This window comes from Aureobasidium melanogenum, assembly GCF_000721775.1.
Source record: "Aureobasidium melanogenum CBS 110374 unplaced genomic scaffold scaffold_1, whole genome shotgun sequence".
In the NCBI taxonomy this organism is placed as follows: domain Eukaryota; kingdom Fungi; phylum Ascomycota; class Dothideomycetes; order Dothideales; family Saccotheciaceae; genus Aureobasidium; species Aureobasidium melanogenum.
The window spans coordinates 222,414-236,394 of NW_024470053.1; the positions used below are offsets into that span (position 1 = coordinate 222,414).

A 13,981-nucleotide genomic window follows, 5' to 3' on the forward strand; every position below is an offset into this window, starting at 1 on the left:
GCATCAAGATATCTCTTCTCTCTACTCTCCGCCAAACATCTCGGCCATTCCCTCTAACTTCGGACTCTGCTCCCTCTTGCCGCCAGCAGGCTTTTGCTCAACTTCCATATACTGCTGTTGCATAGCACTTCTCTTAGCCTTGGTATCTCTCCTATCGATTTTTCCAGCTTCGTGGATAGAGACACCTCTGACTCCTTCCAACAGCTCTAGTACCAAGATTCTTTGTGTGCGTTCACTGCTAGTGCCTACTATCCTCTCGATCGCGTGATCCACCTTTTGCTGACCCATATCGGGGAGGCTGAGAAGCACATCTCTGGCTGTGGAGGAGAGCGGAGAGTACAACGCCACGATGTTCGCGATCAAGTTCGCCAGATCCCGTTGTACATCGACAAAGTAAGGCTCATTGAGCGAGGTGATGCAAGCTTTGAGAACTTCAGTGCTGATGAACTCGCGGACTTGGGGTGCTGGTGGGGCGTCGGCGACGAAGGTTGGGAGGATAGAGCGCAGGATACGGCAGATGAGGGTGCAGCAGCGTGAATCGCGCATGCGCAGCGCATGAGTGCAGAAGAGGATCAGAGGCTCCAGTATGGAAGGCTCGGAGAGAATGAGAGCACGCATGGTGAGTTGTGAGGATTGAGGCTGGGTAACGGGTGTGACATCTACACTTGTAAGTATGCGTGAATCAACGTAGAATTTGATACGGGAGGAACACAAACCTGTTGGTCGATGATCGAGGATAGATGAGGCGAAATTGACAACTGCATAGGTTGTCGCTCGCAGTACGCTTTCAGCCTTCATCTCGTCGTTCAATTGATCTTCTCCTTCGACGGATTGAGTGCTCGATCTTTCTATCACTTCCCATTCGGTACTGATCTTCTTGTCAGTCTGGGAGAAGAACAAGGACAATATCGGAGGCATGAAATGTTTTCTGTGATGTGCCGGGCACCTCTGCACGAGTCGTTCCACCAACGCAATCAACCTTTGTAAGTGATGGGTCGATAAAGAAGAAGCATCTGTAAGCAACGCCTCAGCCAAGGGCACAGGCAGCTCCCTAAGACCGAAAAACTCCTCTTCAAATCTGGTCATGCCGTAAATGATGTGGTAGCACCAGTCACGAATCTGTCGAGGGATACCACGGATAGCAGAGGCGAAACCCTCGTATGTGTCTCCGCTTTCAGCAATGCGGGCATAGAATTCATCTCTACTTTCATTCGAGATACCCGCTTGCCAGAATCTGTCGACAAGCATCTTCTGCATCACCATTTGCAGCTCGGGAGGGAGGTTCGACCAGTTGCTGGTGTTGGGGAATGAAGTTGCGTGTCTGGTCATTTGCAGTACGTTTGAGAGCATGGCTTGAATCGCGGGACCCCAAACCTGGGCACCAATCTGATACTCGCGTGATGACTCTTTCAGTTTCTCAGTAGTAGCTGCCAGGAGGTTCTTAGTGGCGTTGAGAGGCAGACGCATGACCTTCATCTGCACGTCTGTCTGACGCGCCTTGCCTTGCTGGTCCAAAGGTTGACTAGGCCAATCCTGAACAGAAGCGTATCCTTGGGCTGTAAGATACTCTGGCAAGCCTTCAAGACCGACAACGCCGCAGAAACCAGAGAAAGTAGACAAAGCTTCCGTCAACTGAGGATCTTGCCAAGTCTCTATCACAGGCTGGATGATTTGTTGAAGACGAGCAAGTCGCGCTTGAGAATCAACAGCGGATGCCCGATGTACAACGATAAACAAAAACGCCTGAAGGCCCCATCTGGTGCGCTCATCGGCGCCCTCAGCAGACATCAGAGCATTGACACGAACTTCGAGGTCAGAGTAGACGTCAAGAAGATAGTCCGGGAATGACATGGCAATTCGTTGCATCTCACCCAAACGTGCTCCTTGGAAGTTCTTGACAGCAGCTGTGTAGTCCTTGTTGGAACCATCATCCGGATATTGTAAATTTAAGCAATAGTCCAGGATCTTTACCACCAACTCAGGCTGTCCTTGCAACGTCTTTACCAGAACGTTGACTGCGATATGTGTTGTAAGGCGAGCTATTTCAGGATGTTGTGGCTTCATGGTCATCAACTTGTAACAGAAGTCGCGCAGATTCGTGAGCGTTACACCATAAATCTTATTCGTGGTATGTTGATCAGACTTCGACTCTGGCCGCGAAGCTTTGCTATACCATTGGATGAAGCCATTCATCGTACTCCTAAGAACGGACGCTTGCGATTCCAATTGTAGCACAGGAATTGGCGTCTTTGAAGGCCCTGTAGGCGCGAAAGGCGGTCTGAACTCTCGGCAGATTGTGTCAACCATCTGCACCGTCTGATCTAGTATGTGGCCAACAGCTTCTTGCGGCATGTAGTAAGCAATGTTCTCGATGACTGTAATGCAATATCTTCGGTAATTTCCAAGGAAGGAATGAAGCTCCGGAGGGTTCTCGAAGTCCTCGTTCAGATACAGAATCACCGGCAGCTCTTCGTGTGAGAGTGACTCGTATTTAATGAGACGTTGGCTGCAAGTTCCCAGAAGAATGGCTACTCTCTGACCCATAGCACTAGAGATGGTCTGGTTCTTCGCGACGAGAAGTTTTGTGAAGCTGTGCAAGACAGGAATGGAAACGAGAAGACTGTCATGCTGGAACGCAAGCATCATCACGTCAATCAAGGCAGTACAGTTTTCGGGCGTAGCGATGATTCCCGGGTTGGCAGCAGTAGCGTCTCCCAGGATAGATAAAACCTGCGAAAGTCAGCATAATCGTTCTTGAGGTGATCAGGACACGAGCCCACCTCGGATAGCTTCTTCTGCAAAGTGTATTTAGCCTCGTCGATATCGTCGGCGGAAGTACTGCAGCTGAGGTGGATGTTCTTGAGCAGTTCAATGTGATCGAGTTCCAGTACAGACAACATGATCTGAGACCAGGATTCACGGAAATGTTCGTTGTAGGGGCGACTCAGGATGGCCTGCAAGACATCGATAGTGGCCTAAACACAGTTCAGTTTTGGTTGCAGTCAAATGACAAGGACCAATCTTACAGTCTTCACAGTAGTATCACCAGCAGCAAGCATCTTGTACAGAGATTGAACACACTGGGTCTCGGTCAAGGCTCTCAAGCTGAGCCATGTCACCGTCGGCCTCAAGGCTTCGAGAGTCTTTGTGGCAGAGACGACGACTAGTTGGTCGCCTTGTTGAATGACTGTAGAGCACTGGAAGAGAAATGCGCACATGCGAGAAAGCCAACCGTCTTGAGTATGGCGCACGTTCTGCGAGCTGCCACGCGATTCGAGATGGTCTTTATACAATTGACTGGGGATGACAATCTCGTTCAAGCACTGACCGAGCACATCTTGCCGAAGACCAGCGACTGGGTCTTCCCTGTTGCAGATGTCCTCAGACAGACACTCAAGTATGTATAGCACCATTTGCCTGTATACAAGCTGCTTGCTGTCGTCTGATGTCTCCCACAAGGCTACCAGGAGAGCATCCATATCTAACCATTCTGCACCCCAGCATCTTTTGGCAACCTCGACCCATAGTGAGGCTACTTTGTTGCGGAAGTATTGAGGGTCGGACGCGGATATGTTTTGGGCGAGGTTGAGGATCCAGCTACGAAGAGTATCGGCCTCGTTCTGACCGTAGTCTTCCCATCTATAGCGGATGGCAAACTCTAGTAGTGACAGACCAAAGTGACGGATGGCAGGTTGTTGCGAGGGGTCGCTAGCCAGCGAGTAGCCGTGTTGCGGCGCGTCTGGTTGCTTCTTGGCGCCGTCGAGGAATTCGAGAGCTGCTCGTCGTGTATCGTTGGTCGAACGCGGGTCGTAAGTAGCTTCAAGAGCTTGTGTTATCTGCGACAGCCTGTCTCCATCGATCTGAGATGTCATGATGCCATATAAGGAGAGTCGTCAAATGAGTGAAGATGAATCGAGTTCAGTTGTGGAAGTTTTGTTTGTGTGGAGGAGATTGTTGACTGCTTGTTGCTTGCTCGAACCACCGCTTTATACACTGTGCATGGTACTTACACGCGACTGCCTTCCATGTCTTACAGTCGGTTGAGAATTCAAGACTCAGCTACGGCAACTGCTAAGACTGTAATGACTGCCATTTTCAATCGTGTATCTTCCTAAAATTTAGGTAGTCTCAGGGTCGCAACTGCCTCTGACACCATATCACATGACTCCAATCTGTTCCCGATCAAGTAATCTGAGATTCAGCTGCGTTATTAGGTACTTTTGTTTCGTTCAATATCCTCGATATCTAACATCATGTCTCACTACATCATTATGCACGCCTTGCCCGTCTCCTTGCACTGATCCAGATATCCCGCGTCTGCTTCTGATCCGATCGCTGTGCCTTGCCTTCTTTTGAGACCCCTGACAGTCAACTTTTGCTCGCCTGCTGCATGCCACCACCTCAGCACTTGCTGTGATGCACCCTCTGTCTCATCCACGCTGATCTTCCACTTTCCTCCGAGCACTTCAACCTCAGTCTTACCCTGCGGGAAGTGATACTCGGGCAAGAACACCTCGGTAGGTGCATCCTCCGATGTTGAGCTGGGCGCAGAGAGCGTTAGTTGGAAAACACAGTTCTTGAGGTCGAACCCATAAGACACAACACGTCCGTGTGTCGCTGTCTGAGTCGGTCGCACATAAGCTTCGGCTGCACGCATCCCCACGCCATCAGAATCGATTCCAGGTGTTTTCGAGGCGTTCATTCGATCTACAGATAATGTCCTCTTCAGTATTGATGGGTTGATTGATGTGTCCCCGGATGCTCTACCTTCTGAATATGATGGTGACTCTGGGTTCAATGTCGCATTGTCTACCTCAAGAGATGTTGGTAATTGCTTATCGTCCACAGAGTAGATGGACAGATCCTCGCCATTCCAGTTGTCACCCCAGTAGTGGCTGTTTGAGGGAACATACGTCCAGAGCGTGAAGCCGGCTACACCGGCACCTTCAAGAGCGTAGTGATTTGCGTCCATTGCGAGCGTTTGGCTGGTATAGTTGCCAGTCTTGTAAGCGTATTTGTCGTCCATGTCGTACGGAATACCAATCTCTGTGAAGACAGTCGGACGAGGACCCATCTTCTCCTCGGCTTCTTCACGCAGATACTTGAGTTGGTCGCGGAAGCAGTTTCTGATGGCAGTTTCACCAATCTTGACCGCGAAAGCAGGGCTCAAGTATTTGCCGCGCATGATACCAACCACGTCAACGTTCCAGAACCGGTTCCTGTAGGTTGTCAGCGAAGACCATCGGCGACATGTGGGGAGACTTACCATTTCTTTGTTATGAGGGTGATACCATCATAGAAGTGAGGAGCAAAGACAGTCTGCGGGTCATCATCCTTCGTGCCTTTGATGGAAGGTGGGACCTCAAAAGGCGACGACTGGCAGAACATGATTGTGTCAGGGAAGATACCTCTGATCGTGTCTCTGTAGGCGCGATAGTGATTCAACCAGAAGTTGTTGGTGTAGTACTCGTGTGTGATTGTCTCACCTGAGACAGGCACCCTCAAGAAGTAATCTTTCTTTAACAGCTTGTCGTTCTGAGGATCCCAGACGCCGTGCTGAGCCCAGAGGCACTCGCCCAACTTCCAACCGGGGTCTCTTTTCCAGCCGTACCGCGAATCATCATAATCTGCTGGTAGCCAAGCAATCTCTCCTTTGGGATCTACGAGCTCGCTGCCAGATTTGTAAGGACCTAGGTTGCCGAAATCAAATGTGTCCTGCTCCACAGCCCTGCCGAGACCAGTAAGCATAGACTGGAAGGCCGTCGGTGTAGGACCCTTTTTCAAGTTCTGGTCTGCTGGCCATCTCGATAAATCTTCCCAGCCGATGTAGCCTTTGTTTGGCTCGTTCATGCTTTCCCATCCGATGACGACGTCGTTCTCAAGGTCGCCTGCTTCCTTGATGCGTTGAGCCAGGATCTTGTTAGCGCCTAGGAAGTGTCCTTGGAGATAGTCTTGAATGTTCATGCCATCCAGCACGGCCTTGGGGGCGAATTCTTTGCCAGCAAAGAAGAGGGTGAGAATGGTCTGACAGGCGAGACGTTGGTAGTTGGTGGCCCAAACCATCTTGGGGAATTCGGCAGGGTTCGGCCATGTGTTTTGAACGAAAGCAGCTTGTGTAGCGAGGAAAGCCTGCGGGTTCAGACCGCAAGCATAGATAGTCCACATAGGGGCACCCGAGCCACCTGTAAATCTGGACCAAACATCTTGATGAGGGTCCATGAAGACGTAGAAGCCGTACTTCTTGGCCAGGCGCAAGACATTGATGGTATGCTGGATCCAGTCTTCATCGTACTTTCCTGGGCCAGCATGCTCGATAGCCTCCCAGGTATAGATGTAGCGAATTGTGTTGTATCCCCATCTCTTCAAGCGGTCAAAGTGGGTGTGGGCTTCTTCAAGGCTGAAAGGACGTCCAGTGAAGGAGACGTCATCACCTTCGAAGAACTTGTCCTTGATATGCGAACATTGATCGGGGTTTAGGGGGTATTTGGCATCGCCAGCGACGTTGATTCCGTGCAGAGTGACTTCGCGATTGTGGCCATCACGAAAGACAGTTCCATCGACACGAAGGCGGAGCGGCATGATGAGCGAATTGCTCGAAGTCGGTCTATGTCGCGTGTTTCACACGTAGTGTGAGGAAGCAAATCGACGATTGCTTTGAGGTACGCTCCGAAGCTCACGAAGATCAGACGATAATCAAAGGAAAATCTCAGGATACAGAATAGGTGATGTGTGACGGATGGACTCGCACGAGAGCAAGACGTAGTCTCATGACGTCTTATCGTTCGCCGCGGAGTGGGATACGATACGGACAATACGGTGAGAGTCTGGGGTCGATATGTTCAACGAACGTTGTCTAGCGAACGTAGGCTGAACTGGACAAGTAGAGAGAGGTCATTCGTATAGCTTGTGGCTAGGCTAAGACAATGAGACAGATGTGGCATTTCGGATCACAAATAACCCAAAGGCTATGTTCCTGGCAGTAGAACAAGTTGCACTTGAAGAAGACGATTAAAAGTTGTCGGAGGTGAGCTTGTCGTCCGCAGTCTCCTGGCTTTAGGCAACGTGGCATCTGTTCGGTAGCAACAGCGCCTTGAACAGTCCAAGTGGCACTTTCACATGCTTGAACTTCTGGCTTCCTTGGAGCGGACGAACAGTTATTCATGTTTTGTTGATTATCGCTACTCGCTGTCGTCGCCATGATTCTCCCGCTGCAGACTCTGGCTCTGGGTGCCGCCTTCGCTTTGACAAGTCTTCCACTCGCTCAAGCCTTGAGTGCTAGCGATATTCCCGCCGACGTCCCTGTCTCGCAATTGATTTCATCCGCTACCGCTGCTCTCGCCCAAGGCAACGGCCAGGATGCCTTGACCTACTACGACGTCGCCATCACTCGTGATCCTCAGAACTATCTCACCATCTTCCGCCGAGGTGCTGCCTATCTCCAGCTCGGAAAGCACTCCCAGGCCAGCCACGACTTCGACCGCGTCCTATCCATCAAGCCTACTTTCGAAGGTGCTCTAGTCCAGCGAGCAAAGATCAAGAGCAGGAACGGTGACTGGGCTGGTGCAAAGACCGACTACGAGACCGCTGGAAAGAAAGATGGAGACGAGATTCGCGAACTGCTCGACGCTCAAAATGCTGCCACTTTGGCCAAGAAGGCAGAAAAAGAGGGTCACTGGGCTGACTGTACTGCACAAGCCGACATTGCAGTCTTGGTCGCTGCAGCTGCTATGGATCTGAGACACACTCGAGCAAAGTGTCGGTTTGAGAAGGGCGATATTGTCGAGGCTCTTAGCGACCTGATGCACATCGCTCAGGTTTCTTCTGGCTCGAGTGAACATCTCCAAATCTCTGCCACATCATTCTACGCTCTCAACGAACCTGTCAACGGTATGGGCCAAGTCAAGAAGTGTCTCCACTCAGATCCCGATTCCAAGCCTTGCAGGAAACTCCTGAAAGCCGAAAAAGCCATCGACAAGCAACTAAAGAAGATGAAGGAAGCCATGGAGAAGAGGAGATACGTAAACGCTGTCAACATGCTGGTCCCCACCACCGACGACGAGGGACTTTTGAAGACCGTCAAAGATGCCACACAGCAATACCGCGATGAGGGTCTCATTCACAAGAACGCTCCCGACCGTTTGTACAATGACTTGGTCGAATTGACCTGCGAGGCTTACACGGAGATGAACAACCTCAAGAAGGCTCAGCCGTACTGTGACGAGGCTTTGACCCACAACCCCAACTGTCTTCCAGCCCTGATTGGCAAAGCTACACGCCAAATAGACGCCGACGAGTTTGAACCTGCGATCCAGACTCTCAACCAAGCCAAGGAACACCACCAGAACTCGCAAAAGGTCCAAGAACTGTTGCAGAAGGCTCACACATTACTCAAGAGATCGAAGCAAAAAGACTACTACAAGGTTCTCGGTGTTAGCAGAGACTCTGATGAGCGAGAAATCAAGAAAGCTTACCGCAAGCTGACAGTCCAGCATCATCCTGACAAGGCTGCGCAGAAGGGTATCAGCCCCGAGGAAGCACAGAAGAAGATGGCTGAGATCAATGAGGCATACGAAGTTCTTTCAGACCCAGAGCTCAAGGCCAGGTTCGATCGCGGCGACGATCCTAACGACCAATCTCAACAAGGCAACCCCTTCCAGGGCCAACCATTTGGCTTCCCAGGCGGCGGTGGCCACCAGCAATTCTTCCATCAACGCGGAGGAGGTGGTGGTAACTTCCAATTCAAGCAAGGAGGATTCCAATTCCCTGGCGGAGGCTTCCCATTCTAGGAGAACATTGTTTTAGGTTTTGGCGTTGCATTACTTGGAGGCGTTATCTCATGGGTGATTATACCATTGGTCCTTTTTCGTGCTATCCAGTTTCTGTTGACTGGCTAGTTCCTTACTCTTGTCGTTTGTCTGAAGCAATAATACAGCTTCCTATCTCTTAGATCGTTTCTTGCCATACTAAGACACCACAATGCTTTCTCAAGAAATGAGGGAATTCCCAAGTTGCATTCAAAGCAGGAGCCAATCGCTTCGATGCCTTGTATCCTTATTTCAGCATATTATTTGAGCCTCAACAGTCCTGCGTACACGTTGTGTGAATGATTAAACTTTCCGACCTTGATGGGCAAATGATCGGCGAACGGAGCGACTGTGCGTGAACCACGCTAGCAAAATCGACCCATCACCGCCATCACTATTTATGTCTGCACCAAATTACCCTACCGACTCTTACCCTACAAACATTACGTGTAGCTACATAGTCCCTACTGGAGAAGTCTTCGGACATTGAATGCGCCTCGGATTTTGATACTTGAACGAAAACTGGTGATGCCATGCATCAGTGATATCACCGCTCGTCATGCATCTGAAGCTCTGTCATCGATTTGCGTGTTTGGAGGATCGGATTCCGAAGGCAGGTATATAAACAATGGTTGCTCTGCTGTATTAGAGAGTCTCTCATATATACGACAACTTTTAATCATTTCAACGTTTCAAAATACATATACAACATGCCTTCCGACGTCAAGCCTCAGGACATCACCGAGAAGAATGACCCTAGTGTCATGAGACAGTGGGATGAAGCCGACTTCTCGACTAAATTCGAGGAGTTCTACCAGATCGTGGATGGCCTCAAGATTGGTCTCCTAGGCACATACCGTCCTGGTGTTGGAGTAAGTCTCCCTCAACTACATCGCCACGCCATGACTTTCATACTAACAGACACCTCCAGCCCGTCACCCGCTCCATGGCCCTAGCCAAGCGAACCGGCCCCGACTTCCTCTTCCTCGCCAACGCACACTCGCAAAAGTTCAAGGACATTGAAGCAAACAAGGAAGTCAACGTTTCATTCCAAGACTCCAAGAGCCAGGACTGGATCTCGGTATCTGGTACTGCTACTACCGCTTCCAACAGCGATCCCCGTATCAAGGAGGTCTGGAGCCGTGGTGCTGCAGCTTGGTTCGGTGATCTTGGTGATGGTGTTCACAATGGTACTGCTGAGGACCCGAGAATGAGCTTGATTGAGGTTAAGAGCAAGTGTATGTTGACCTTCTTACCCTGCATGATGTTCCATGGACGGAAGACTGACTCGATATAGACATCTCGTACTACAAGACTAACGTTGGTGCTCTCGGTTATCTCAAGGAAGTTGTCGCTGCCAACGTCACTGGCGGAGTTGCCAACACTGGCAACCTCAGACAGATGAAGGAGGATGAGATTACTCAGGCCAGACAGCAGCACTCCAGCATGAGCTCGTAAATATTGCTCTACTTTCACGATGATGACGATAAACAAAAACTGAACGATGCAGTTCTTCGAAACTGTGATTGAGAATCCACAGTCAATTCATACGAGTTTTGATGACAATGACCATTTCCCGCACCTAAACTGTGATACATGCCATGGTGGTTGTAGTGAGCAAGTCAATGTCCATATCCAAGTAAGCCTTCTATTAAACCCTGTATTATATATACTCGTCATTACACATGCACCATCACACTTTCATCAGATAGAGTAAAGGAACTTGGGGTTCTCATCACCCAAATCAGTAATGTCTTCCTCGCTCATGTCTTCAATCTTGTAATCACGCTCGCCATTGATTCTCTTCTTGTTCTCATGGCTGAAGAACCACCACATGAAGGCATAAACAATCATGGCAAACGACACCATGCCCAACGAGACAGCATGACCTCTGATGAACCGAGGCCCTTCCTCTTTGGGATACAGAAAAGATGACATGATGCCAGCGCAGTTGCCAAACATGAGTTGCAAGCCAGTAGCTGTGGTGCGCTTGCCAAACCGAGGGTTGTTGGCCAGTAGCCAAGCGATAGGGAGACCGACAGCAACGTACAGACCCAAGGCGACCAGAAAACAGCCAGCGTAATGGACACTTGAGCCACCGTCTGAGATCAACATAGCATAGCCGGCGATAGAGATGACGCCGAAAATAATGGTATAAACGCCGCGTTTTTGTGACCAGTCTGAGATGCGTGCCATGATTAGATAGCTGATAGCACCAACAGCATAGCAAGGGATGGTGAGGACTTGAACCAAGGCGCTTGAGTATGTTGGGTCAATGTTTTTGATGATGGTTGGCAAGAATGTTGAGTAGCCGTAAAGCATGGTGTCAGCGCCGAACAGAGCGCAACAGAATGCCCACATCTTCCAGTCCTTGAGACCGGCGCGCACGTCTCGCCAGGCGAATTCATCGGTCACACCGACTTGTTGCAATCGGCGAATCTCCATAATTTTCTTCTCCTCTTGGTTCAGGAACCAGGCAGTCTCTGGACCGTCGGCTAGCCACCACCAACAAGCGATGCCGAGAACAAAGGTTGGTATGCCTTCGAGGATGAAGATCCAGCGCCACCCACTCTGGCCAGCAACCCCATCCATGTGACCAATACCATAGGCCAGCAAACCTCCGAATGCACCAGCTAATGCTGCACTGACAAAAAGGTAGCCGATTCGAAGTCCGATCTCCCTCTTGGTGTAGAAGAAGGAGAGATATACTGCCAATCCAGGGAACAGACCCGATTCGAAGAGTCCCAGAAGCAATCTACAAGCAATGAGACCTCCAAAGGACTGCACGATACCAGTCAACGTCGCAACAATTCCCCAGCATACAGAGATGAAAGCTATCCATCTCGAAGGACGGCAGTAGTGTTTCAAGATAATGTTCGAGGGCACCTCGAAGAGAAGGTATGTAACGAAAAGTAGAGACACTGCAGTCTGGTATCGGTCAGATGACAAGTTGAGGTCCTCTTCCAATCCGTAAAGACGAGCATTTCCTATGTTGACACGATCCAGGAAGCTGAACAAGTATAGTAATGTGACAGGTGGGATGATTGAAAGGTCGAGTTTGCGAACCAGTTTTTTCTCCGCGACAGGATCTATTTCCAGTCGCTGGGTTGAGGTACCAGTAGAAGTAACCTTGTTGTTCTTGAAGTGAAATTCGTTGTCATCCATGATGATGGGTATGGTCATTGTCTGAACAGACAACTGATTGAGAGTTTCGTTAACGGCAATTGACTTTGTTCTACGGATGTTCTCCCGCAGGGAAGAAAAGGATATCAGCCGAAGAAAAATTTATCGCTGCTTGCACGGAGCTAATTTCACAACGCTTCGAAGTGAATTAAGGTGGTATATGGCTGCTTGGAAATCCAGTTCCTCTCGTGCATTCTTGAGAGCGAAGACCGGATGATAAATTGAGACGATGACTCTTTGTCGGCGCTACTACGCCTTTGGGGTAGCACTGGTGTTCTTCTGAGGCGTGACATACCGATCACGCCGTCAGAGAGGTCAACCATTTTATGCCAAATTTTTGTGCAAGACTAACACGACGGCGCTTCTTGTACTCTCAAAGCGCCGAATCTTGGCCTTTCTTGTCCCATTGCTGATGTGAGAGGCGAGTCTGAGCATCACACCCTAGAGCAATGGGCTCGCTAGAACTCGAGTGACAAAGACAGCATGTTTGGTATGCCGGTGGGTGAGATGACACTTTTCTACATCTCGGGTGGTGGTGGGTAAACTCGTATGAGGAAGGTGCGATAAGAGGACGAAGGATACCTCACGTGACTAGAGTCTACTTGCGCGCTTGTTCGCGATATCCGTAGACCGAGAAAATATTTTTCCAGCCATCTCGAGCCAGTTTTGGATAAAAGACGCCGAAAGCCTTTGCAAATCGACCAGAAGCAGAAACAGTAATCAAGCATTCTTAGGACAAAATGAGCGACATGATCAAGGAAGAGCAGCCGATCGCCGGCCAGGAGCATGCCGAAGGCAGTGAAGACTCGAGTTCGGCAGTGCGCAGACGCTCTTCTTTCGAGGGCCGTGAATCCAAGAGACAGCGTCAGTCACTGCAATCATTGCAATCTCTCCCATCGCAGCAACAACACCAACCACCATCACTACAAGCCCGCGCAACTTCCTACCATCACTATCCCCTTCCAACACGCACACTTGTTGCTGCTCAACCGTCACATAGTGTTTCAAGAAGTTCTTCCAACAAGAACCTCGCCATGGCTGACATCAATCCTGATCCTCAAGGCACCCAAAGTCTCCCACCTCCATCCCTGCCTCAGCTCGTAGCCGAGCAGCACGTTCCCATCCCTTCGAGCGACAAAGACTCGCAGCGTCTCATCGTCGTGCTTTCCAATGCCAGTCTCGAGACATACAAGGCCTCATCTGGCGGCCGTGGTGGTGCCAAGGACGACAAGTACTCGTTGCTCAACAGCGACGAGCACATTGGTGTCATGCGCAAGATGAACCGCGACATCTCAGACGCCCGTCCCGACATCACTCACCAGGTAGCTCATTTCTTTCTTCTCGTCTCTGATTTCACTCCTGACCAACGCGCAGTGTCTCCTTACTCTTCTCGACTCGCCTCTCAACAAGGCCGGCAAACTACAAATCTACATTCACACAGCCAAGGGTGTCTTGATCGAAGTCAGCCCCACCGTTCGCATTCCCCGTACCTTCAAGCGTTTCGCTGGTTTGATGGTCCAGCTCCTCCACAGGCTCTCCATTCGATCTACTACATCGCAAGAGAAGCTATTGAAAGTTATCAAGAACCCCATCACCGACCACCTCCCTCCCAACTGCCGCAAGGTCACTCTGAGTTTCGACGCTCCCGTCGTTCGTGTAAGCGACTACATCGGCGATCTCGCCCCCAAGGAGAGCATTTGCGTCTTTGTCGGTGCTATGGCCAAGGGCAACGACAACTTCGCAGACGAGTTCAAGGATGACTCGATCAGTATCAGCAACTTCAGCTTGAGTGCTAGTGTTGCCTGCAGCAGATTCTGCCACGCCGCCGAAGAAGTCTGGGACGTCATCTAGATTCGCAACGATCGTCTCCAACATGCTACGAATCTCACTTTCCAATAACAACCCACAGAACGCCGCCTATCCAGCAAAACGTGGACGGCGCCAGATTCTACTGCATCATTGCGCTTTCGCTGGACGGTTGCCGTCAATACAGC

The 13,981-nt window shown here is 50.3% G+C and overlaps 6 protein-coding genes across 6 annotated transcripts; 3 read left to right on the top strand and 3 right to left on the bottom strand.

Annotated features, from left to right (window-relative positions):
* Positions 1–21: 21 nt before the first annotated feature.
* M437DRAFT_38488 (nuclear import and export protein Msn5) lies at positions 22–3,872 on the bottom strand (the record flags this gene model as incomplete). The annotated part of the gene is made up of 4 exons (XM_041019846.1): positions 22–664; positions 713–2,730; positions 2,781–2,975; positions 3,027–3,872. The coding sequence occupies 4 exons, from the start codon at positions 3,870–3,872 to the stop codon at positions 22–24; spliced, it is 3,702 nt and encodes a 1,233-aa protein (XP_040884059.1).
* Positions 3,873–4,261: 389 nt separating this feature from the next.
* On the bottom strand, positions 4,262–6,579 carry M437DRAFT_37296 (glycosyl hydrolase-like protein; the record flags this gene model as incomplete). The annotated part of the gene is made up of 2 exons (XM_041019603.1): positions 4,262–5,219; positions 5,267–6,579. The coding sequence occupies 2 exons, from the start codon at positions 6,577–6,579 to the stop codon at positions 4,262–4,264; spliced, it is 2,271 nt and encodes a 756-aa protein (XP_040884060.1).
* A 617-nt stretch (positions 6,580–7,196) lies between these two features.
* Positions 7,197–8,786, top strand: M437DRAFT_70872 (DnaJ-domain-containing protein; the record flags this gene model as incomplete). Its single annotated transcript, XM_041025586.1, has 1 exon — positions 7,197–8,786. One exon carries the CDS (start codon positions 7,197–7,199, stop codon positions 8,784–8,786), a length of 1,590 nt encoding a protein of 529 aa, XP_040884061.1.
* Positions 8,787–9,514: 728 nt separating this feature from the next.
* Positions 9,515–10,262, top strand: M437DRAFT_38287 (blue light-inducible protein Bli-3; the record flags this gene model as incomplete). The annotated part of the gene is made up of 3 exons (XM_041019807.1): positions 9,515–9,676; positions 9,736–10,042; positions 10,102–10,262. 3 exons carry the CDS (start codon positions 9,515–9,517, stop codon positions 10,260–10,262), a joined length of 630 nt encoding a protein of 209 aa, XP_040884062.1.
* Positions 10,263–10,508: 246 nt separating this feature from the next.
* Positions 10,509–11,969, bottom strand: M437DRAFT_37956 (MFS general substrate transporter; the record flags this gene model as incomplete). The annotated part of the gene is made up of 1 exon (XM_041019748.1): positions 10,509–11,969. One exon carries the CDS (start codon positions 11,967–11,969, stop codon positions 10,509–10,511), a length of 1,461 nt encoding a protein of 486 aa, XP_040884063.1.
* A 1,052-nt stretch (positions 11,970–13,021) lies between these two features.
* On the top strand, positions 13,022–13,838 carry M437DRAFT_38192 (Nep1-domain-containing protein; the record flags this gene model as incomplete). Its single annotated transcript, XM_041019788.1, has 2 exons — positions 13,022–13,309; positions 13,362–13,838. 2 exons carry the CDS (start codon positions 13,022–13,024, stop codon positions 13,836–13,838), a joined length of 765 nt encoding a protein of 254 aa, XP_040884064.1.
* Positions 13,839–13,981: the final 143 nt, after the last annotated feature.